At 40.2% G+C, this 25,435-nt stretch overlaps 5 protein-coding genes across 7 annotated transcripts; 2 read left to right on the top strand and 3 right to left on the bottom strand.

Moving 5' to 3' along the window:
- Window positions 1-206: 206 nt before the first annotated feature.
- Window positions 207-1,935, bottom strand: LOC133140963 (cytochrome c oxidase subunit 6A, mitochondrial). The gene is made up of 3 exons (XM_061261297.1): window positions 1,578-1,935; window positions 839-981; window positions 207-539 (listed from the first exon to the last, which is right to left on the bottom strand). Exons 1-3 carry the CDS (start codon window positions 1,684-1,686, stop codon window positions 453-455), a joined length of 339 nt encoding a protein of 112 aa, XP_061117281.1. The 5' UTR covers window positions 1,687-1,935; the 3' UTR covers window positions 207-452.
- Window positions 1,936-5,445: 3,510 nt separating this feature from the next.
- On the top strand, window positions 5,446-8,926 carry LOC133141212 (CD209 antigen-like protein C). The gene is made up of 8 exons (XM_061261680.1): window positions 5,446-5,580; window positions 5,787-5,870; window positions 6,293-6,376; window positions 6,555-6,650; window positions 6,728-6,784; window positions 6,908-7,047; window positions 7,142-7,254; window positions 8,562-8,926. The coding sequence occupies exons 2-8, from the start codon at window positions 5,789-5,791 to the stop codon at window positions 8,707-8,709; spliced, it is 720 nt and encodes a 239-aa protein (XP_061117664.1). The 5' UTR covers window positions 5,446-5,580; window positions 5,787-5,788; the 3' UTR covers window positions 8,710-8,926.
- Window positions 8,927-9,180: 254 nt separating this feature from the next.
- On the bottom strand, window positions 9,181-10,182 carry LOC133140836 (phospholipase A2-like). The gene is made up of 4 exons (XM_061261082.1): window positions 10,134-10,182; window positions 9,896-10,046; window positions 9,645-9,778; window positions 9,181-9,299 (listed from the first exon to the last, which is right to left on the bottom strand). The coding sequence occupies exons 1-4, from the start codon at window positions 10,180-10,182 to the stop codon at window positions 9,181-9,183; spliced, it is 453 nt and encodes a 150-aa protein (XP_061117066.1).
- A 2,227-nt stretch (window positions 10,183-12,409) lies between these two features.
- Window positions 12,410-13,565, top strand: LOC133139943 (phospholipase A2, minor isoenzyme-like). Its single transcript, XM_061259435.1, has 4 exons — window positions 12,410-12,443; window positions 12,587-12,743; window positions 12,905-13,032; window positions 13,441-13,565. The coding sequence occupies exons 1-4, from the start codon at window positions 12,410-12,412 to the stop codon at window positions 13,563-13,565; spliced, it is 444 nt and encodes a 147-aa protein (XP_061115419.1).
- A 296-nt stretch (window positions 13,566-13,861) lies between these two features.
- On the bottom strand, window positions 13,862-19,673 carry prkab1b (protein kinase, AMP-activated, beta 1 non-catalytic subunit, b). Of its 3 annotated transcripts, none has more exons than XM_061259789.1 (8): window positions 19,543-19,673; window positions 18,278-18,443; window positions 17,670-17,836; window positions 17,336-17,429; window positions 17,068-17,182; window positions 16,493-16,626; window positions 15,991-16,059; window positions 13,862-15,530 (listed from the first exon to the last, which is right to left on the bottom strand). In XM_061259789.1, the coding sequence occupies exons 2-8, from the start codon at window positions 18,425-18,427 to the stop codon at window positions 15,453-15,455; spliced, it is 807 nt and encodes a 268-aa protein (XP_061115773.1). In that variant the 5' UTR covers window positions 18,428-18,443; window positions 19,543-19,673; the 3' UTR covers window positions 13,862-15,452. The 3 variants fall into 3 exon arrangements, with proteins under 3 accessions (XP_061115773.1, XP_061115771.1, XP_061115774.1); XM_061259787.1 differs by having other exon boundaries at window positions 19,502-19,634; XM_061259790.1 differs by lacking the exon at window positions 19,543-19,673 and adding an exon at window positions 18,703-19,011.
- Window positions 19,674-25,435: the final 5,762 nt, after the last annotated feature.

The following is a 25,435-nucleotide window of genomic DNA, read 5'->3' as shown; positions in this document are numbered from 1 at the left end:
GAAACTAAACTTGTCCAGGTATTTGTGCCTTTAGTAAATCGCAATTAATTTTAGACAATTCACCCAATTATAACCACATCTCTTCATGGAAATGTTCACTCCACATGAGGGTTCCAAATGTATTGCACTTACAAGACCAGCCTGGCACTGAATTGAAGTGTCTGAGGTAAAAGTTTAAGGAGTTAAAAAAATCAGGAATTCAAATGTTCCAGTAAGAATTATATCATTTTATTTTTGATAAGTTAAAACAACATTGTGTACATGGTCCAAAAACGTAACTATTGAATAGGGTGTCTTAGGTAAAGACACTGGGTCAAGTAAACACAATTTTAAGAGGTTAATAAACTGCTTGAGGTGGTGTGGTCCGGGTCCTGGCCTGTAAACCAGGGGAGTATGGAAGGTTGTCTCTGGTCCCGGTACAGGGGGCTGTTTTTCATTGCAAGGAGAGAAGCTCAGTGTTCTTCTTCATAGCCATCAGGGAGAGCATTGCAATGAGGATTGTGGAAGAAGGATTTGTTGCCATCACCCCAAGGGAAGCGCTGAAGAAGGATGGGGAGGAAGAAAAGGAATTACTTTTTATGTGCAAGTGCCCAGTGCATTTTCCTCAGTGAAATGTAAATACACACAAATCACTGCATCAATGATGTAACAGCACTACATTCAGATAAGCTGCATGAAACACAAAAGTGATTTCCACTTAATGTAAAAAAAAGAAAACACACCATCGACAAGCATTATATTACTGCACTGACACATTTTATGCACGCGCCACACACACACACACACACACACACACACACACACACACACACACACACACACACACTTAAGAGCTTACCTTGCTGCGGATGCGCAAGTGGCTGTAGGGGATAAACTCTGGGTTCTCATGGCTGTGGTGCTGCATCTTCAGATAAGTGTTCAGCATGCACACAGCCACTCCAGGAAGGGCCACCACAAAGGTCAGGATCTTCCATGTGCGGGCTAAGAAAGAGGACAGTGCAGAGGGGCAGTGTTGTGGGACAGTGCTACTTTCTCTTGAACAGAGTACTTTAATTATTTGATTGTTTTTTTTTGTACATATCAATACACATTCAAACTATAAAACTACAGTTTAGTGATTAGATAGTCCAATAGCAATGTATACAATTAGCTGCTTGGATCACAATTACAAAAAAATTGCAGCTGATTCTCAATTAGACTGGGGAAAATTATATATAAACGCCTGCTAGTTGTCAATGTTAGCCAGCAGGATGAATACTTAACTACCGTTACTCAACTCAAAGTTACTTTATCACACGAACACACACGAAAAATGGAAGCTTCGATTGATTGCAACAGCATTTTAGTCTGATACAAAATGGAAGCTTGGAACGGGGATCAGCTGTAGGATAAAGTCTACAGTAAATATATGTATGGTTGACAACGTAGCAAGCGAACGTTAAACTTCTAACAAGAAAAGGCTGCTTTGTTAGCTAGCTAGCAAGGTCACCATGATGTCACAACAAACATTATAAATCCTCTCCCAAATGTAGTATTCTCCCTTCTTGAACCGGGAATAAAGCAGCAATGACATTTACCGGCTTGGTGCTCCTCGCCGTGTACTGCAGCGGAGAGCTGACGCCGGGTCTGAGTCAAAGTAGAGCGATAGAGAGCTTGAGAAATTCGTCCGAAAGACGCCATCTTCATTTTGTGATGGTGAACGCGAGAACACAGGAACAGGAAGTTAGAAGGGTGAACAAATATCGATGGTCTATGCGGTGAGAACACGAGTCCACAGCGTAGAAAATATACCGAGTTTAGTGGTCCACGCGTAGACCTTATAAAAATAGACAACAATCAGTGGTCACCGTGGAGTAATAGCAAAGAGCTTCCTGGTAAAAGTATCTCGATGGACTGTAAAAATATTGGGGTGCGCCCATGAACGCGATTAGCATTAATTACACATTCCACATTCCACGAGACACTGAAAACGTGTCACTGGCGCCCTCTGACGTTGTGCAACAAACTAAGGTTACCAACTTGGCTGAAGTATTGCCTATTTATCGGTTTCATTTCAAGTTTAATGGGACAATGATCAAAGATAGGCTTACATGTAGGCTAATAGACAGAGGAGAATCACATCGTTTAAGCTTCTGTACATTGGTTAGTAATGCAACTATATAATAACAACAGACATTCTCTTCCTCCTATTAAGGCATTATAAACGCACACTTTTGTGTTAAATAGGAATTACAGTTTTTTACAATCACATGTTTACAATTACAATTTCACACTTGTCTCAATACCATGCCCACTTTTTCAAAACTCTTCACACAGTGTGCTTTTGAAACACACCTGAGCACATCAGTTAACCTTTGGTGCAAAATGCACTTCAACCACCAAAACATTTTCATATTTTACATATTTCACCCAAAAGTGACTCATGCTGCCATAACTATAGCATATGCTTTTTGGCCATAAGACTACTTTGTCACTCAATGTTCAATGAACTACAAAACACAAACAACTTGGAGCATTGCTAAATACATATATGTGTTTCCCTTTCCTCTATTTTAGCATCCACAAATATTTCAAGCCAAGAAGAAACTTTTGATCTGTTGGTTTTACAATAGATGTCATGACTGAGTGTGGTAAATTAACAGTAAACTAAATTAATTAATGTTTTACTATATTGGAAACCCAGAATAACAATTTTGACTGTGTAATGTAAAACAATATATGATAAAGAAACAAATCACAAAAGCAACAGTATTCTTCAGAGGGTTTACAGTATTTTGACGTTTGTTCTCACAGTGCAATATACTGTAATTCAATTCTCAAAATACATTACAATCAATAACAAATACATACCAAAAAGCAATATTTTCACTATATACAGTAATTTGCACATATATTGTCTGCCTATCAGTATCAGAAATCTACTGTTGGCCTGGCCCATCCATCCTGTCCTCTGCATTTGGCCATAGATTTTCATTAACATCACTCCGAATGTTATCTCTTGCTATACACCGAGGAAAACGTTTGCGTGCCTTATCCAGCCCTGGATGTGTTCCACTGTTATGTCCATACACCCAGCAGCCATTGCATCTAGAAGTCACATCTGTTCATGTGGGTGGTGGTCCTAAACCTTCACATATACCTTCATAAACTTCATATTGGTACCAGAGTTCCTGTCAAAGGGGACAGTGTACAACTGTTTCATCCTGATCTGATGTTTCTGTAGCACTCTTGAAATGGTTGTAGTGCTTACATTGTCAATGTTTGGAAATATGTTGTTGTCTGCGATTATGTTGTTGCATATTTCTCTTAGCCTGATGCTGTTGTTGACAATGACCATCCCAACTATTGTATCCTCCTGTTGAGGGGTAAACATTCTTCCCCTTCCCCCTGTGTGACTGTGTGTGGTAACCGGTGGGTCCTGTAGTGAGTCAAAGACAAATGTGCACTGATACATCTGCTTTTTCTGGAGACTTCTCAAATCACAGTACTGCTGTAATATACACATCAATTGAACTCCTTCAGTCAGAATGCTGTAAATACTGTATAGTACCTGTTGGTTTGCCTGAAAATCCTCACTACTGAAGCCACTGTGGATCTAGGCAAGTTTGGTTGAACCTTCAACCTGCTTCCCTCAGGGACAGACCAAGATTTACCACATGATCGATAACTGTGGCTCTGATTTCATCAGACACAACTGTTCTTGCTCTTCCGTGACATCTTCTTCCTCTGCTAAGGCTAAAGAATGAAAATGCCAATCCAAAGGTGACCCCTTTTGTATATGTGGTAACGGGGCACAAACAACAAACACCTGGGTAGGTTGTTCACTGAAATGACAGCCAGGTGTTTCAACAGTACATATACAGCAGTAATAGTGGAAAAATCTCTTCAGTGACAACTACATCTACATTAACCCTATATACATGCACATTTCAATGCAAGTATGATCACTTTTGTATAGATGGTAACAAGGCTGCAAACAAAAAAATTGAATAAACTGAATAAACTTTCTGCTCAAATCAGAATGATCTGTCTTACGTATTTCAAACATATAGTTTCATTTTTCAGCCAAAATGCAACATATTTCCTTCCACAATGATCAGAATTTCATTGGGGTTTGAACTGAAAGTTAACTGTTTTGAACAGAGTATCTAAATGTCTGCAAAATTTGCTGTATTTGTACAAACTTTTGCTGGTAGTGAACATTGACTGAGAGAGGTATTCATGAATTTTGGAAGAAGTGGTGATTGAATGCCTTTAGTATGAAAGCAATGCAAAAATATCCACAGTTTAGTTCACATAGTCTAATGATATGGTGAATGTGTTAAGTGTTTTGAAAAAGTGGACATGGTATTGAGACAAGTGTGAAAACGATTGTAAAAAACTGTAATTGTGACACAAAAATATCTAGAGACGGTCAATGCTCTGTCCAAACAACCTTCATGTCACCACCTTTTGAATAAGGTCTGAGGATTCTAAGATCTACATTATTCTAAGCTAGTCTCAGTAACAGACCCTGCATGGTCATCACTTTCGTTTGGTTGCAACATTTGCGTTTTAACTACAGCACCCACAGAAATGTAGATTCAGTGAAAAGTGGTGTACTCTGCCCTTTTGTGCATATCAGACAGAGTGATCATGGCAAATAGCCAAGCACTTGGGACAAACTAGACACTTCTGCGATGAGCTCTTGACAATGCAACAAAATCAATGATATTAAACTTTTGAAGGCTATACTGCTGTTAAATATCCTATGACTTAATTATATGCACATTCAGGAACTGTGCATTCAAAAGTACATTGACATAGCACAATAAAGGCCTAACAACGTGTACATCTCCAATCTCAATTCAAAACAAAACAATATTTTGTTCAAGAAATACAATAGACTATAAATACAATAATTTAAGCATGATCTGTGGGCAAAGTTCTGCTGAAATGTGTCCATTGTTGTTGTGTCAAGTGGTTGTCTGAAGGTTTGTGAGAGTCCCTTTACTTGGGACACTGGACTGTTGCCCTATTGTTGTGTCCCTACTTAAACTTACTTAGCTATCTCTGTCCTTGCCTACATGTCCTTCAACCTTATTGCTCAGGACAGGCTAACCAAGAATGGTTGCCATAAAAGCTATGTTTGCAGTGTGAAAATCTCGATTTATTAAAATATACCAGATTACTTTGTGTGGGTGTGTGGCTTGAAAAACATATTCTTATTTTTCAATTTCAATTTCAAAATGCATTATTGGCATGACATATTTTTCTATACATATTGCCAAAGTGTTATAAGCAATCACAATATTAGCAAAAACTTTAAATATTATTATAAACTTTAAAAATGTATTATATAATTTCTCTCTCTCTCTCTCTCTCTCTCTCTCTCTCTCTCTCTCTCTCTCTCTCTCTCTCACTCTCTCTCTCTGACAAAATTGACAAGGTTTATATGCAAGGCATTGTTGATTGAGGGATTAATATTCAACATGATCTGGCCATGTCCTTGAAGCAGGCCGCAGTGTCTGTTCTGCCACGGATGTTCCTCTTCACTGACTCTGCTTTTCCCCTGTCACTGACAAGCTGACCTGTTTAAAGGTAATCAGCTCTCACAATTCCACTTCCTCAATACATTTTTATACAGTACTTTTTGCTACTGCAATATTACTAGCATTCTTGTATTTACAGTGGATATTATGTAATGTTTTCTCTTTTACTCTGTTTTCGATGGAATACATGCTCAGATGTAAATAATCATAGCTTCTATATTTAGTTTACTGTAAATAAAATTCTCTCTCACACAGTGATGGATTCTGATGGATACGATCGATTCAACGGGCCTGAGCAACAGAATAACCGCTCGTCGGAAAAAACTGTCTTGTACCGGGGTAAAATTCTACTCTTTGAGATTAAATTTGATTTGAAAGTATATTTAATTCAATTTAATATTTAAATACATTTTGTGTAAGCACTTTGTATGCATTATTGTAGTTCCTCCTTACTTTCACCCCAATTGGGATAGTGAAATGTATGAAATTCATTATTTTAATAGTAGCAGGTACCTGTTATGTATACAATATGTACTCTGTTATAGTTGAATGAACAATTTTACTGTGAGAACATTATGAGCATTTTTCATGTCACTATCTGAATTGAATTTTAAATGGCTAACAATATATAATAAACAATATATAATAAATACAAATTTAAAAAAAGAAGGATTTCACAATATATGAAGACATAAAAAATGAATACGTCTATTAAATTGAACTAATTTCAATCTCTGTCTGTCTGTTTTTCTGTCTCTCAGGCAGGCGATTCACTTTGACTGATCTACTGAATTGGATTTCGTTGCTTCTCCTACTGCTATTGTTGCTTATTATGGGACTCAAGTGTAAGATATAGACTACTGTACATTCTCATTGATTTTTCAATCAAGTTCAATGTGACGTAAAAATCTAATTTCGTCCCCCCACTCCCATCATTGTCTGGTTCTTTGGTCTCTTATATTTTCCCTTTCTTCTTTTTACTTTTCTTTTTCACCATCTTTATTTGTCATTTTCTTCCCTCAGTCACTCAAGTACAGCAAGAGGTTGCTGATATCAAGCTTCTACTCGTGTCAATTAACTTGTCATTGGTGGAACCTCTCAGCAGGCTAGCTGAGGCAGGTGAGAGGTGTGGTCTTCTCTTTGTCAGTTTTTCAGACCTTTTCTTATTAATTATCCTCTCCCTCTCTCCCTGGCAGAGGCTCAAATGACAGATTTAATCCCCAGTCACCAGAAACCCATGGCTCCAATGCAAGGTAACTGACTGAATGTCTAATGGTTCTGAAAGTCTGCCATAATCATGTTATGTTAATCACAGAGATATTAAGCTCTGCAAGAATATTTGCAAGTGTCTAACATGTGCTCCTCCATATTCTTAGGGCCCTGTGATGAGGGCTGGCTCTTCTTCCAGGGCAGCTGTTATCTATTGTCCTCTGACAGGCTTAGCTGGCACGATGCAGAGAAGATATGTGAAGATCAAGGGGCACAGTTGTTTGTCATCAACAATGCAGATGAGCTGGTAATGGGGCAGGGGCAGCTTGGTGAGGGTAGATAATAATAATAATATGCAGAGGAATGTGAGTAACACTAACAGAATCTTTCCCTGCACTTAGGACTTCATTGAAGGTGTTATGTTTGACACAAACTACTGGATTGGCCTGGTGGAAAGAGCAGAGGAGGGTCACTGGAGCTGGGTGGATGGAACAAACTTTTTAACTACTCCACAGTAAGGGGATTCATGATGGCTCTATAGCCATTACTTTGCTATCATCATCCCACCCCAACTGTTCAGTTTTTTATTGGACAATAGGTAACAATGTTGTTTCAATCCAGGTCTCTTGAATGTGCAAGGACAGACAATTATTGTCCCTTGAGTAGTCATAAGCTGGTAGTTATTATTACAGAACCTTGACCGTGGTTTTTGCAGTGATTCATACACTGTAATATAATATTTACTTCCTTAAAGGTTGAAATCCTGTCAAAATTATCATTAATATCTTCTTGTGAGGAAAGCATTTCTGTATTTGCACAGAAAGGGGTCTTTTTGGCCTTTTTAAATGAGGCAGGATGAGACCCTTCTGACACCAGGGCTGAAGGAGATCCATCCTGTTATTTGGAAAAATTTGTTCACTGACCCCTGCTTTACAGAGATGTATTTTTGCTTTTGTTCTGCAATTTGGTTCTGAGAAAATGTCTGCCTTTTCTATTTCTAACTGGCTAATATAATTCAGCAATGGCCTGGTTAGAGATGTTGGGTCAGTATGTAAGTGTTAGACTGCACAGTAATCTACCAACACATGTATTAATCTAAATATTATGTGTGGAAATGTGCAACATAATTTTTTTTAAAGAAAGTTTGATTCGATTTTTATTTTAGGGAAGTAAAGATCTCTCATTTCCCTATGCTATCCATATTTTATAATGAATTTAAATTTGTTTCTTAAGATCTTGTTAACCACAACAAACTTTCCACTTTTGACAGCTGCCTGTGCTAGTCTCTGGCCAGACTGTTTTTTCTATAATTGTTTTATCACATTATTTTCAGCTTTATTTTAATGCTGTCGTGTTTTATTGACTCACCATGGAACATTTTTGTTTGCTCATGGTGTTACATGCTACAGAAAGGCCTGCTTTGGTGACTTTGTGGTGGGAACTGATTTGATAGCATTTCATTACAGCCCTTACCCAGTGATGTCGAGCCTGGGTCCCAGTCTGTCTCTTGTTTGGAGCTTTTTCCTGCAGGGGGCAGCATTGCAGTCTCCTTTGATTGTTTTCAGTCTCCTTTGAGTACGGGATTAGCACACATTTTTACTCTGCTTTTTTCGATGTCTGCCAGCTCTCTCAGGGCTGTATAGTCCCTCTCAGATGATAAAAAGCAACCCCACTATTTGATTTACAATTTTTAGAACCTTTATAATGTTGGCAGTTGAGAGGTTATATAGAGAGTTGTTTTATGCATATTTTGTATAGTGTCTGCTAACTTTTCCTAACCGTTTATCTTTTAGCAGTAAATCGCTCTCTTTCTCTCTCCAGTTTCTGGGACGTGGGGCAGCCAGACGAGTGGGACTATCCTGCGAATGGGGAGGACTGTGGTGAGCTCCGAATTAACTTGCGACCTCGGTGGAATGATGCAGACTGCTCCCTGAGGGTCCGCTACATCTGTGAGCTGAAGGGAAAATAACGCAGTGACACCTGTTGCCCTGGCGCACAAGCCATTCCCAAAACAAGCACTGTAATAATTACAAAATGAACTTTGTGCCAATTAATTGATGTGTGAAGGAGTGAGAAGGCTGAGCCAGAAACCTTTACCCTTTAACCTGCTTACCAGCGTCCCTTTGTAAATAAAAGGACAATTCCTAATAATGTGTTTTTTAATAAAACATTTTTAATCAGCAGAACTATTCTGGAAGAGTATTTTTGAAGGTGACCACCAACTAGATTTTGTTCACTTTGTTGTTTCAGTTTAATATCAGCACAATGAGTTTTGGCTTGGTTGAACGGGATTAGGGATAAAAAGATTCCACAATGACACATTAAAGCACCAAAACTAATTTTATTATACAATTTATTGATTCCAAGAGACAGGTTTACTTCCTGCATTGTGGATTAAGGTCCTGGGAGTGACGGGCGTGCCTCATGGAAGGTTCCAGGGTCATTCACAGCGGTCACTAGGGAGGTGCTCATGCTCAGGGTTGTACTCAGCCTCAGCGAAACACATCGCGGCCTGTCTGTCACACTCACAGACAAACATCTCGCACGCATCGTTCTTGTCTAAAAGAGAGCATAAGAAGGAGAATTCAGAGGATGAACCAACAAATGCAAGAGGGGAAGGGCAAGGGCAGATGGGAGAAATATTTTTATTTTGAAATACAAAAAGCAGTCCTTGGTGATTTTTGGATTCCAGTGTTCCTGTCAGCTTATGTTTTGCATATTGAAACTGTTTAGAAGGACTGGTATTTAACGTAATTAGTGTCAGCTAAAATATCTCAAACAAGGGTACAGTACTTTGCTTTCAGGCTCACATCCCTTGCTTAATTATGCCTTACAATTACCAGTACACACAGAATAAGGATTCATGGCTGCCTCTTGCAGTGTTGGCAACTACAGAAAACATACCTGTGCAGGTGACGGTCTTGGTTTCCTTGTTGCACTCATAGTAGTAGACCTCGGTGTAAGGGTTGTCGAGAAGGGGCCAGCAGGCTTCATGCTGCATAGCTTCTGAGAAGCACCTGTCATGGACTTGACAGCATCTGGAACACAAAAAGTGTTCCTACAGTGACAGTCGCTTTCCTTGAATTCAACCCAATCTTAGAGCAGGAAGAATGAGTGATGTTCAAATGAAAATGTGTTCACAAAGCACTTCTGACCTGTCCAGCTCATCCACTGGGGTGCCCGACCCGCCGAGCCCACAGTAGCAGCCATAGTCAGCGTAGTCCAGAGCTGGCCAGCTGTCAGGCATTGTGCAGATCATCATGTTCCTGAACTGCCATAGCGCTTTGGTGTTGGTATACGCCAATGCTGAGAGACAAATAAAAGATAAATATTCCATTGAAGGGCACAGGAGGATTTTTGTCTTTCCTGCAGAGGTCAGCTTTAATTACTCACAGAGAGATAGTCCAGCAGCTAGGAGGAGCACTGTGTGAACAGCGGCCATTTTAAATGTTGAAAAGAAATCCAAAGAATTGAAAAGAATCCAACCTGCAAACATTTATACTACTTTCTAACCTTGAGGAGGTGGGCCAGAAAGATAAAAATACAGGGGACGTAAGTACACATACCCATGCGTGATCCTACAATCACATTCACATATTCATAATCACAGAGGGGACACAACCAAAACAACTGACAAACTTAGTTTGCATGGTAAGCAAACACACTAAGAGCTAGAGAGACATACAGTTATGATCTAGTGGTACTGTCAAGGTGTGAAATAAATGGAGAAAAGGGTCAGTGTTTCCATTAAAAACATTGAGGTATTTTTAAAAGTTCAAAGGGATAGGACAGCCAGTTGGTGGGAGGATTTTGAACAGTGATGTCTGGTAGGAGTGTATGGTGTAATCACTGTCTGACAACTGGAAGGGACAGTACAGTTTGCAGCTTTGTGTGCCAGAGTGAGAGATTTGAACTGAATGCGGGCAGCCACTGAAAACCAGCAAATTGGTGTGGCATGTTTAAATTTAGGTGGGTAGAACACCAGATGGCAGCATTCCGGACCAAAGTATACGCTGAAATACACGGAGTGATAAATGCTCAAAATATAGTTCTGCATTGTTCCATGCAATAAGTTTCACAATGTATTGGAGTCTGGAGACAGGATGAGAACTTCTCAAGGTCTCTGCGGGTGCTGAATACCTTTACATGAACACTGCAGCTGTTTATGGGTTTATGCTGCCCTCTAGAGACTGAAGAGAGACATGAAATGAATTACCGGTTATTTTCCATGAATGGGTAGGAAACATTGGTAAAGTAAACTCAGGACTGCCTCCTTGAAAAAAAACAAACAAACCAAAAAAACAACATAATGATTTTTTTAGATATAAAAAGAAAAGGAAAAGCATATCATAAGTGGTATTTCATGGAAATTCCTTGTACAGTCATGGTTAGGTAAGTGGTCAGAGCATAGATCAACAATGGATTTCTGTACAATTACTAATGGGAAAAAATGTCTACATTTAAAACCATTTATTTAAGTATTTATTTTAGCAAAATAAAAATTTACTCATTTTTTTTTCCAAAACTATGCCCATATATTACACAATAGCAACGTGATTTCAATAAGTCTATAAAGCACATGAAGAACACAAAGAATACTGTATTCATAGTGTATTTTAAGAGCGATAATAGGGCATCAAGTAATTTAAAGCCTAAATCTAAGCAAATCATTTCAGCCACAATATGGCGTATGCAAAATTCTAGGTTCATAGGATGTAGTTCTAAAGGCTAAATCAATGTTTGTTACATGTACATGTACCAAATTTTAAGGAAAAATAATCACTAATATCTTGCCAAACTTCCCCAGGTTTGCCCCACCCACTCCAGTTGACACAATGAGATCAGACTTTCCAGCCCTTCATCCAAAGATTTCCCCCAAAATGGAAATGAGGTAAGACGGTATGCAAATGCTCTGAATTCAGCTGATTCATCATAAATGTGTCAGTGTTATATTTTAGGCAAGGATAGCCAAGATATGTTATCATGTAGTCATACATCTTAAAAATATGAAAGACTTCGAACTTATCTTTCAATGAGTTCTAAGTTGATTTTAATCACTTCCGTATTTGACATTTTTTTAAAGACTTCTCCCTGTCTTTCAAAATACAAAGTGTCTTTCTAGGAACCTAAATATATTTTTTAATGAAACTATATCTTGTAATTTCCAGCAAGTGGGATATATATATATTCCAGCAATAAAACAACATATTCAAAGATTGCTACATACCCATGTATCATTGAATATATATTAATTCAGTTTACTGTTTCACCTAGTTGATGTCTGTATATTAAAAAAATAAAAAACCCTTTAAGTTTTTTATTGAATCACAAAGCAGTATATTAAACACCTGTTCCATGTGTAGGGCATGTTGGAGGTTCATATTCATACAGTTGACTTAGATTATCTCAGTGTGACCTTGAGTTACATTTTTATACACCGAAAAGGGACAAGGCGTGGTCTCTGTATTCACTTTTAGCTCACTATACCTATCTGCATACCTACCAAACTTGGGAACATCATATGTGTACATTATTGAGCACTGCCCTTGAACCTGACCTGCAGGAACCCCCTCCCTTCCTCTACCTTTTATCTCCCCTTTCCCCGTCCACCATCCTGTGCTATAAAAGACTAACATAGAGCTGAGCCTGTCTCTGCCTTACCCAGCACCATGAAGCCTACCCTTTTCCTGCTGCTGCTAGCTGGTGAGACCACTCTATCACAGACCCTCTCTCTCTCTGCTACATTATTAGTAATAACCAACAGGCCTGAACTGAAAGAGCCACTTCTGGAGATGAAATGAGTGTGACTAACAGACCCCCCTTCCACACTCCCTCCTGTGCACCAGCCTACACTGCCCATGGGGCGCTGGTGCCCCGCGCTCTCTGGCAGTTTGGGATGATGATCCAGTGCACCCAGCCTGGGGTCAACCCCTTCATCTACAACAACTATGGCTGCTGGTGCGGATTCGGCGGAAACGGGACCCCCAAGGACGAGCTTGACAGGTAACCGTCCAGCAGCGACTCACCTTTCTCTGCTGCAGAGCACTACAAGGCATTCGAATATAAAGCAGGAAGGCACTATGAAGGCAGTAATGCGCTGCTAGATATCCTCCACCTCTGCTTCCCTGGCTCTCGCTTGCTGATCTCTCTGCACTCCCCCTCAGTTGCTGCAAGGTCCATGACCTGTGCTACAGGGCTAGCAGGAAGCTCCCCGAGTGCCGTCCTGTCGTGGATGTCCCCTACATCAAAGTCTACGAACACACCTGCTCAAACATGGAGGTCACCTGCTCAGGTAAGTACGCAGAGGGGACGAGAAGTCCCCACACACCAACACCTTTGTGTGGGAGCATCTGGGTATTACCGGCACAAAGTCAATAGGGCTAATCTATGAGCTGGCTTGTGGGTTTGCCGGTCTAATTAGAAAACACTAAATGCCATTACTCTTTTTCTCTATGGGTATTTCTGACTGGATTTAAGCCAGTTTATTGCACTATAGTTTTGTGTTTAAGGCAAAACATATGGAAATAAGTTCAATTTGATCCATTTTATGAATGCAGGAGCAGCAGCATGTAGACATAGTATGTTCGTTTTGTGCGAGTCAGATGTACTGCTGTATGAGCAGACATGATGTGTGGACTTTAGTGAGTGCTTAAGCTCTAACCATCATGCCCATTTCTCTACTGCACCACCCCCACCCCAGCATCGAACGACGTGTGCCAGGCTGCGGTGTGCGAGTGTGACCGCATCGCTGCCCACTGCTTCGCTGAGCAAGCCTACAACTCCGAGAACAAAAACCTTGACCCTGATGTCCACTGTGTCAACTGAGACAAAAAATACACGATATACAGTGCATAAACTTGCACTTCAATGTTCAAAAACCTTCTGTTCACAAAAATAAAAAATAATTGAAAGCAAATGCAAACAGCTTTTAGTTCCTGAGAATAAAATGCTGTGATTGTGACTGTTACTGGGGGCAGCATGTGGACTGCATTTACTCACTGACAGAATACGCAAGTGTTCAATGGGGCAGGAACTCAGGAAGGGCTTTTCCACCCAGCCCCAGCTTTGTGAATGCATACATTATGAGTCCGTATGGAGCATGTCAAAGCCCTACACACAGCTGGTATACAAACGTTTATTCAGCCACATGGCCATGAAAAGTGTCCAAGTACACACATTTCCAAAACTACAGCTTTTTCATTACAAAAAAGGAAAAGAAAAACATGAGACAAGGTAGCACATTGTTTGACCTGTGTGTCTGTGTGTTTTAGATGGAACAGGTGGCCAGTTTCCCTGCTGCCAGCTGTATTGAGTCTCAAAATCACACACTGATATCTTCCACAGGAACAGAGTGTTCAGTTTGTTTATTCAGGTCTCCATACACTTGAAAAAAACACAGGGCTATGATTCACATCAAATATATATTTCCATTACTTTTTAAGGATCAATGAAAGATTGTATAGCTACCATAGATACATTCCCTCAAAACTGGCAAAATTTTGTGAGGAGGGAAATACATTTAGAAAGGGATTACTTCAAAAATATGTACTACGTGCATGGACACACTTATAGACGCTCTTGTCTTCCGTCTAAAATAAGCTTTGGCAGCGAGAATGCTGTATCACTCTGAAAGCCGGCTAATTTTTTCCCAGTGTCAACACACCGATATTGCTGAACTTGATAATAAATGATCAAGCTAGTGAGTTTGCGAGCTCACATATATCAGCAGGTGTAATAAAAAAGAATGACCTCTTAAATTTGGCATATTTTCCATGAGTTATCCATCACAGTAGAATATAGACTTGCAGCAGTAAAATATAAGGATTTGGATGAAATACAAATGAGCACACAATTCAGACTTTTGAGATCTATGGCTTGTTTATGAGAGCTTTAGATTACTTTAAGAAGGGTATACATGCTGTACATACGACCAGTGGCTCCAAGCCTCGTGGATTTTCAAGGGTCTGACAGGAGGTGAAGCAGTCCACACGAATGTTGACAACCTGCCACCTCACAACTCAAGGCCACAATGGCATCGCTGCATTAATTCAATACAGCCCAGTTTCACAGCACAAATTACAGTCCAGCTTAATTTAAAAATTAACAATAGTAGTCTTCACCGGGGGGTAGAAATGAGGTTTAGAATCCCCACAAACCAACACACAGTGAGGTGGCACTCCTGAGGCCCTACAGTGCAGGCCCAGGCCTGTGTGATGGTGCTTCCAAAGCTGATTGTTTCTTGGTCTATGGTCCTGTCCTGTACATTAAAAGTACTTCCTTTCATTTCCTCAGCACATTCAAGCCCCACCAATCAAATCCAGCACACACACCCTTTATTATGTATAGTTAACTCAGGCACTTTTGGTAATGTTTAGGCCTAATATAGCCCTTGTCGAGGCCCCTCCCATTCACAGAACACCTGACACTACTACAACCAATTGTGGATGTATCTGCAATTTTTATAGCACTGCCATGGAAAGGGAGAAAGGGTGTCCGAACAGTCATGACGTCACATGACCATGACCAAGAGCCTACAGCCATGATTGGACCAACGGACGAACGGGAAAGAGGATGGAGAAACTTTTACACAAGAGCACTTGTGAAGGAATGACGGAAGACTCTTTGTTGATTAAGAAAGAAAGAAAAAATGTCCTTAAAAAACTACTATTAAATGAGTAAGATGTATGCTAAGGAATTTGGGGTCTCCTTTGGTCATATGGGCTTGTAGAGCAGAGTAGTAACATACTTCTTCTTGTAACGGTGGGTGGCACTGAGGACCATAACACCATCCTGAGAGAGAAGGAGAGGGAGGGGGGAAGGGAGTAGCAATGAGACACATCAAATGTGGTGGTGAGCAATTAGGCAAAAAAAAATAAGGAACATGGTCGAGCTCTGCAGTGAAGAAGCTCACATAGGCAACCAGAAGGAGAAGTGTCGATATCTGTCCCACAGAAGCCTAAAATGTCTTTTGCCTAGTTTTACTAAATACTTCCACTTGTCTTTTATCTTGGTGCTGGTTGACTTAAGACCAGAATGGATCATGTTTACACTGGTACTGTATCACTATGGCTCAAACCCAGCTGCAACAAGGGGTTACACAGCTTGTGGGAAAGGGGTCACCATCAATAGTTTGTCAATTAGCTTTCTGAAAGACTTGAGCAACTGACTGAGCTCCAAAAAAACTGATTTATCGTGCAGAAAAGACTTCTCATCCTGCTATCTCATCCTTCACGTGGCAGACGTGTCTCACCTTGATGGACAAGGCATACAGGTGATTGAGCATCACATGGTTGGGCTCTGGGAGTAAAGCAGGGTCACACTGCAATGGAAACAAAAAAATTTATCACATCCTGTTTCACTGAGGCATTAACAAAGACATCGAGCCTGAATCTCCCTTCCTCATTCCTGGAGGGTCACATTGTACCCTGGGTTTCCAAAATGCATTTAAATGGCTATAATCTATGATGTCTGTATCTATTAATTTAGGAGTTCAACCAGTGCAACAAAAGCTGGTCGGTGCCTTGCATGGCAGCCTATAGCCATTGGTGTGCGAGTGTGTGTGTGTGTGTGTGTGTGTGTGTGAATGGATGACTGAGAGGGCATTAATTGTGAATCGCTTTGGCAAAACAGCGCCACATAAATGCAGTCCATTTAGGATGCTTCCTGCTACCGAGCTACAGTGGTCTCTCAGGTGTGTGAACCTAACCTTGCAGAGGCATCATGATGGCTCAAACGTGAGAGCATAAACTCACAGAGATTCCAGTGTCCTTGTTGAGGATGACCTGCAGTAGGTGAGGAGGCAGAATGGGAGGGGATTTGAACTTCTCCTCCAGTTTGCACACGTAGGGGTCCTGGTGGTATGGCCCAGGGGGGGAGCTGGACAGGTCTGAGCCAAAGGAAACACAAGCCACCACGAGTGAACAGCAGCTCCTCAGACCACACACTGCGCATGGGTTTTACACTACAACACATGCTAAAAAAATGGCAGTGTCAAAATGGATGCGCAACTCTGTCAAAACATTACATTACATTATTACCATTTGGCAGACGCTCTTATTCAGAATGACGTACAGTTGATTCGACTAAGCAGGTGACAATCCTCCCCTGGAGCAATGCAGGGTTAAGGGCCTTGCTCAAGGGCCCAACGGCTGTTCGGATCTTATTGCTACACCGGGATTTGAGTCCCAGTCATTTACAGTCATTTACCTTAACCACTACACTACAGGCCACCCTACTCTGTCAGTGCCTTTGACTGAGGCACTCTGTCAAAACAAAACAACTACTGACAGGATGCCACTGGCAGAGGAAATTTATGACAGTTTTCTACCTGACATATCGGAGCACTTCTGCGAGTCAACCATAAGAGCATCGAACACCTCAAAGTCCGTCTGCTTCACCTGGATAACATTATTCACTGTGCCCAGGTGGTTGGTCACGGTAGGCTGTGGATGATAAAACACAAAGTTTTACTCCAAAAGACACAATGATAAAGCTTCCTGTGGGTTCAAAATAAAACATATGAAACATTGTATTATACTGATAAATAAATAAAGCAAATTAATAAAAGTTGCATTAGCTAAAGTCAGGTTGTTCACCTCTGCTGGATCATGGGTCCACTGTCCATCAACATAGAACTTGTACTGGTGCTCTCCTTCGGGAAGATCCAGTATTGCCACAAAGTTGTTGTGACTGGAACAGGAGACAGTACAATCAAGTGCCAGTTAAAACTGAAACCTTGACGCAAGGGTATTCTATGAAAAAAGCCTTCGATATTACAGCAGACACTGCCATTACCGTTTCAGGGGCAGAGGTGTTTATGAGTGCACACTACCCCCTTGTGGCAAACCAAGTGCTTGCTGGCATTCCTGGCCTAACAGGTTCTGTCTGATCTTTTAACAGTTCAGCACCGACTCAGGTGAATCATCTCACCTCTTGGTCAGGGGGATCTTGTTGGCCCAGTTGTTGAACGATCCAGAAAGGAAGATATCTTTGCCAGCACCTTTCCAGCGAAACACGGTGGGTCGAGCATGAGTGGGGCCCTTGTCATTGGCCTCAAGGTCCTGACGCCAAGCTAGGAACTCTGCTTTCTCAGGAGCCTGCAGACATAGTGAGAGACAGTCAGCTTAATGCCTACAGTATACAAGCACAGCTTGCTTAATCATATTACCCATCCAAACACATAAACTAGTTCTTAATCGCTTAATCTCTGGCTGCCACCTAGACATTTTCCTCTTCTTTCCTCAAACGTGTTTGATGGCTTTACATCCCCTCAAGAGCAAATCATTTATATTTATTCACATCCTTTGCATGACATCGTACTGACATTTAACTGTTCTTTTAAGACCTATTTTACTGTTTACTGACCACATGATCTACAAAAAAAAATAATAACTTGCATGAATGAGAGATTTTCATAAAGAGATTTTCCACAATTTCATAAGTGATCACAGGATATTTAATAAAAAAACGTTTTTTTATCCACTGAATGACATGGATGCCCAGGAAGATGGAGATAACCGACGTCGAGATAGATATACCTTTAAGTCCTCTGTATGAAAGATGTCTGCATCCTCAGAGCTGTCCATTAAGATTTTTGGCCGATCCCCCTCCTTAGCTCCCCGACTGTCCCGTCGGTGCGTCTTCTCTCCATGGCCCATACTGCCCCTCTCACTGCTGGTATTTCCCATGATTCCTGTGTCCAAACTGCAAACAGTCCTTCCCGGTTTAACATACACTTTCTCTCTGACTGTAACTCAACCTGTCTAAATATGACCAAAGTATGTTGAGATATTGCAGTCAACGCATTACGGTGTTTGGACAAAATACTGACTTTCCGTTTTATGAAATGCAATAGCCTACTAGTTTAAACTAAATTCCAGTATTAGCATAGGTGTTCCTTCATTTTAATGCAATTTTTAGTGAAAGACATTCAGAACCAAAAACAAACACATGGAGTACTCACCAAGAGTTCTCTCAGAGATTTGAGTAAGAATGAGTAAAGGATGTTCTTTAAAAATATTCTAAGACTGGGAGTCTTTCAGGCCTCTGCATCATCTACAGTACTTTGACCCTGATCTAGTTAGCTTGTTTAATAATGTAAAAGTTTTACTTGGGCCTAGTTCATCACCCTGTTGGATAGGCTACTGCAAATAAACTAAGAAACTTCAATCCGAGGAATATTGCCAAATAACCATGTAAAAAGCAAGAGGAAGGTCCAAACAAAGGTACAAACATATGCAACTCAGCGTTATCTTCTTCGCAATGCACAACCCTGGGTTTTCAGGCTGACCTTTCATTGAAATAGTCTTTCCGTGACCTTAAATGCTGGCAGGGGTCATTGTAAACACCGATGTAAAATTTAATGAAGCACGATTTGAGGCCAATTTATTTCACTAAAGAGCTTGGAATATGGCATTTCATGCATACACTCCAAACAGTGGTCTAATGTTTTTGAAGTGCACCAAATGCTAATTGCTTTTTCTGGGCAGATCTAGCTAACATTAGGCTAGTCAGTCAACTTCGACTTAGCAACGCCGCGAGAGAGCAAACATACTTTTTTCATTCACTAGTTAGGCTTGAACTACCAAGATAGATAGTAATGTCTTGGGGCATTTATAGTTTTCTTGCTTGATCACACAGTTAACGTTAGCTACCTAGCAAACCAGACAGAATCATGTTAGCAATTTGTGCATTCTAAAACTTCATATCTGCCAGTAGCAGTTGCTAAAATAGCGAATGCAAATTCTCGATATATTGGCTACCTTCCCGTAAGAAGTCATCCAGGTCGTGCTGGTCGTTTTACCTTCGTTTTAATGTTTGTCTCCCTGCTGTGTTGAAACCTTTCCAGTTAGCTAATTAGCTCTTTCCTTATTTCGCCATTTTGCTTGGAGTTCAACAATAATAATCGTCTACGTCATTGTACGGTCGTCCTGCCACTCTTCCGGATTCACTTTCTCATACTCTTAACAGATAAATGCGCAGAGGCTCGTAATAATCTCACACATTTTATTGTATTTTATTGTATTTAATTGTATTTAATTTTATATTTCATTCCACAATATGTTGATGCTCAATCTTTCATACAATAAAATCATAATAAAGGGTTTTGACTGACGTATTTACACATCACGTGATATCCACCACAGTAAAAACGTAGCTATTAATTTAAAGCAAGATAACATTTAAGGGATTTTTGGGCAGTCTGGAACAGATCCTATAATCATAGTCCGAATGATCACTGCTTGTGACTTTAACCCTTTGTTTTTAATACAATTCAAAATTTGACAAATACATCAACTTACTGTTTACAATACTAAGGACCTGACAAGAGAATATATTTAACATTCAATTGATTATAAGCATCACAATGCATATATTTGCTAAAATAATAAAGACTAAGTACAGTGTGTGAAATCAAATTACTTCATCCACTTAAAGCAGTGTCTGAAAACAAGTAACCATGCCTGTGCTCTGTTGGACAGTTTCTCCCAGTACATTCTCACGGCTATCCCATTTCTCTCTGTCACAACTAGGCAATGTTATACTCTGGGAAGCATGTCATACATCCACAGTGACTCAAAAAAATATATACACACTTAAATAAACATGAACAGAGGTGTGAACAGCAAGAGAGTAGACAATTATCTAACGCAGTATACTGTAAAACATAGCATGTTATAACGAGTCTGTCCTATCACCACTTCTTTATCGTCTAATTCAAGCTCTTGAATCTATAGTGCACATTATTTTCTTTTTTGTACATACATGGAGTTAATGTGTAATACGTGTCTGGGGAATACATGGTATTCCACAGACCAGGGGCTTGAATAGGCTATCATAACGATAGCAATCATTTTATAACCTAGGTTTCTTTATTTTGAATTTATTTTCATTTTCTTTTCATCACCAGCATGGGGCAAGTTCTTCCCATCTGAGAGAAGAAAAAACCAGGGGAATATCTCATCTATATTTAGCCGCTTGTGGTGATAAAATTACATATCGGAATACAGGATCCTTAAGACTCGGCAGATTGCAGCTGGTGAGAAGGGAGGTTGGGAATGAGGGACAGGGGGCAAGAAGACCCGGAGCCATGGCATAGCAACCAGCATCTGTCCCTGTTTGTTACTCTGCTGACACGAAGAGGACCATGTTACACAGCAGTTCAGTTTATCACAGTCTTTTATTTTAGTACAAGAAAAATATAATAAAGCAAGGAGCCATATAAATGCTATACACATATATCTGACTCTGCACCAGCATATTCGATCAGCTTGAGAACTCAAGGTATACAGCAGCTCTCAGTTGATAAAACCAGGTTCTTTTTGTCAATCAATTCTCAGACCCACCTATCGATGACAAATTATAAGCACCACTTTGATAATATATGGAGGATGATTATCATGAAATGCTTGCTTTGGTACATGTTTTATCATTACATCCCCCAGTCATTGTTTTCTCACATAACATAATTTCCTCTATTTCTAGGGGTTACATTGCTAATGAAATGCTTCAGTCAAGTCCATGATGATTTCACATCTATCCTGATTGGCCATTTATTGAAATAAATTTGTACACATTCATTAGATAGGCAGTTACTGTGTATTCACATCTTACTATATGTAATCAGTACTATGAAATCATTGGCTTTAAAAATACACTCACTGAGCACATTATTAGGTAGACCTGTACACCAGCTTGTTAATGCAAATATTTAATCAGCCAATCATGTGGCAGCAACTAAATGCATACATGCATTCAGACATGGTCAAGAGGCTCAGATGTTTTTCAGATGTTTTTCAGTTTTTCAGATACAGGGTGGTTTGAGTATATCAGAAACGTCTGATCTCATGGGATATTGACACACAGCAGTCTCTAGAGTTTGCAGAGTTTGGTGCGAAAAACAAAAAAAATGTATCCGGTGAGAAGCAGTTCTGTGGGCAAAAATGCCTTGTGGTATTCATCTCTGAACACACAATGCGTCAAACCTCAAAGCCTTAATAGGCTGCAGCAGCGGAAGACTAATAAGTCTAAATTAGTTAAAGTTAAATTAGTTTAATAAATACCGAATTAAAGTGCTGAGTGAGTGTATATGAATAGCAAAATGTACATACCAACTTACAAAGTATAGGTACATGTCAAATAAAAAGCAGAAATATTTCACACAAATTATTTTCACAGGGGTCCAACACCTTGCTCCACAATATCTTGGCTTTCCAAAGACAAGTATGGCAATATATTATTTTAAAACACACCATCGTCAATTTCCCATACCAAGCTATGAAATTAATAAGAGGGAACAAAAACCAAAACCCACAGTGCAGCACAGGGGCTGGCTGTCAGGTTTGTCCTGTAGTGAAACTGATTGGGCCCCTCTCTAACTGGAAGGGGCCACACAAGCAGCACACACTCTTCTGAAAGCAAAACAAATCATTGAAGAGAAAGGGTTTGAAGGGAGTGCCTGTGTTTCCATTTGGTTTATGATGATGTCCATAAGGTTTTCAGTTCATGTGCTTCTGCTAGTGCTTCAGAAGTCAATGGAAGCCAGCTACAGGGGGAAAAGTCCTCTGCATGCCTTAACCTCTCAGCCAGCGTCATGAGAGTTCAAAGTCAAAATGCAGTGGCCAGTTGCCAGGGGTGACAGTGCCAGAACTCTGTCCATTTTCCACACTTTCATAACAGCTCCATTTCACAGTTCCCTTGATCAAAGCCTCTCTCTAAATAGGATTTTACAACATCAAACCAGCAAACACACATTATCATTAACATTTATTTATGCAGGATAGGTTGACTGAGCATTCATGCTATTTTGCAGCAATGCCCTGTGAATTCCCCCACTAGCCTAACCTGCATGACGGGACTGCAGGATTGTGGGACACATACATATACACACACTCACACAGAAGAAAAAGCCACAATGTTACTCACATTATTAATTTGTTTGTGAATTATGATAAGCTTATTTTTATCATTATAGTTTGCATGAATTTGGATGAGTTTTAATTGGGAAGAAATCATTCCATATTTGAAGATTATTTCTAAAACAAGTTTTGTGTAGTGCGAAAAACAAACAGTTAACACATACCCAGTATAACTCATTCAAAAGCATATAGTTAATCTCTTTGTGTGTATACAATGAAAAAGTATTTTGCACTATTGTATGAAATACTGTATTAAAATCACATGAGCGGATATGTGAGAAACATGTGCCTTCTACCTGTGCTGCATCTGGTGAAGGCCAATACCAGGTGTACTGCACATTAATTTTATCTCAAGCGTATTATGCCCTTGAATTCTGGGTGCATGGGATTTCATGAAATAAATGAACTCTGAGATGTTGCACAGAGAAGGGAGATCAATGGAAGGTAGAGCACTTTACTAAACTGAATATTGAAAAGGGAATTGATTCAGAGAGGACTGGGAGGTGATGAATCAGGAACAAAACAGTACAGGAGTTCTGATTTCTGTTCAGGTGGCTTCAGAGATGAACAAGAATCATTTCCCCCCATCTCTTGAGAGATCTTTTGGGTTCTTTTTGCCTCCCTCAAGATCAGACAGCGTGCTAAGGATTTACAGAAAAAAAAAACATCTTTCATTCTCATGTGATGTTTTGGTGGAACAAAATACCCAACAGAATAGCATGGACATTGTTATATGAATGTAAACTGCCCTGAAAGGTTTTCAATCTTTTGAAAACAGAAATGCAGACTTAGTGATTTGCCAGACCTGTTTCCAGGACTGTAAAAAAGAAGAAGAATTAACACAGTTTGGCTGGAGAGATAGACAGTTGCTAATTGGGTGGATTCAGATACCATCCTAAGGAATGGGAGTGACATTGCTGCACATGCCTAAAACCTAGATGCACATAGGCTACAATACAGAGGAATTGAGGAGAGTAGGCCTGGGGGAATGTAGAGGGGGGAGGTCTATACTTATGAATGTGGAAGAGAAAATCTTATAAACAGTGGAGAAGCAGCAATAGCAATCTTACCGTCGTGAAGTGCACAATGACGTAGATGGTGATGATTATAAGGCCAATGATTATGGAGGCAATACCCAATTGGAGGGCTTTGCGGCCAAGCCGCTGTGAACCCTCATAGTCCTCCTGGTCATAACTGCTCTGGGACTGCAGTCAGAATGGACAGTGAGATGATGGGTGGGTTGGAACAAATGGCAATATGGCAAGAATGAAGGGGAGAGAAGAAAAGCCAAAGTTAAAAAAAAATTGCATGAGAGGGCGAGAGGTAGAAAGAAATACAGAGTGGGGGATGAAAGAGGGCATGAAATAAAGGAAGAGGAACAGACAGAAAGGAAAGAAGACTGTGTGGTTAGAGATAAGATGTGACATAATTAATAAAGAACCAAAGAGAGAAAAGGAAATAACAAGATTAGAGAATCAGCCATGCCCTTTTATGTGCTCAACACAACACAGTGGACAACTATGAACCTTTGCCATGACCATTCAAGTAAACATAATCAAGGGATAGACGGTAAGTGCTTATAATCACACATATTGCAGTGATGCCCCATTCCACCAGCTAGAGGGATAAGAATACCTCTTAGAGAGGAGTATTCTTATTGAGAAAGAGAAGACCTCAGAGTTCAGCATTACAACATATGTTTATATAAAGCAACTGTGTCATGCGGCAGCAGACAGTATCTTAATGTGTGATCTTGCTTTTTGCAGGCTTCCCACAAACACATTGGCAAGAGTGCAACTGTCTGAGGCAGCATCCTTTGGGCTACTTTCTCTCTGCCTTCCTACCCCAGTACAGAGATTTCCTCCTCATTACTGCTGCTCTGCACATGAGTCAGAATATAATAGGATATATATATATTTTTTGACATGGTGATGGATTGTAGCTCAAGTTGCAACTGCAAATGCATAAAGCTAATCTCTAGAGACATTGATGGTTTTACAGGTAGACATACAAGACATGCAATCCTTCAACTGAAATATGTGCTGAATTAAATATTACTGGGGATGTTATATGATGTTCGCTATATCTATGGGATCTAACCCAGAGACTTCCCCCTTTATAACTCTGGGAATACATGCTCAATTGGAGAGCAGTTAAGGGATTGTGGGGATTTTAGTTTAACTAGATTTTAGCCTAATCCTAGCCTTAAATTCCTTTTTGTTTTACAGTAAAGGAGTATTGTGATGTGTGGTGGAGTGGAACAGCGATGAACCAAACAGGAAGTCCTTTGAAAGGGGTTTTCCCATTGTAATCAGAACCCGAAAAGTACAATAAACGCGGGTGTTCTCATGGTGCACATCCTTACTGTTCCTCTAGCATGTGCCAGCTGGGAGAATGGCTTGCTCTCTTTATTAGCTGACTGGCTTAATAAAGAGAAGTGCATTGGGGAACCAAGAGAAGGCACATGGAGATATTCATCTGAAAGGTATTGTTTGAGACCCCATGGATAGCTACATGTGTGGGATTCCCAACAGATTGGCATTGGGGTACACATGGACAGCATGTGAGGTGTACAGTATGTCACAGTGTTTTTGCATGAGCTGTGGGATGGGTGTGGGTACAGGGGAGCAGGGTTGGTGGTGGGTGGGGTTGTGAGAGGACATGCTCAGACATTGAGATCAAACAGATGCTGAGCTCAACAAAAGCAGGCCATGCAGTCTCCATTGCATGTGACTCACACAGGCCGTGCAGAACTCCCCTCTAAATGCCTAGTTATTA

This window comes from Conger conger, chromosome 11, assembly GCF_963514075.1.
Source record: "Conger conger chromosome 11, fConCon1.1, whole genome shotgun sequence".
Lineage (NCBI taxonomy): Eukaryota > Metazoa > Chordata > Actinopteri > Anguilliformes > Congridae > Conger > Conger conger.
The sequence above is the reverse complement of the archived record's forward strand: the minus strand, read 5'-3'. Positions and strand labels throughout refer to the sequence as shown.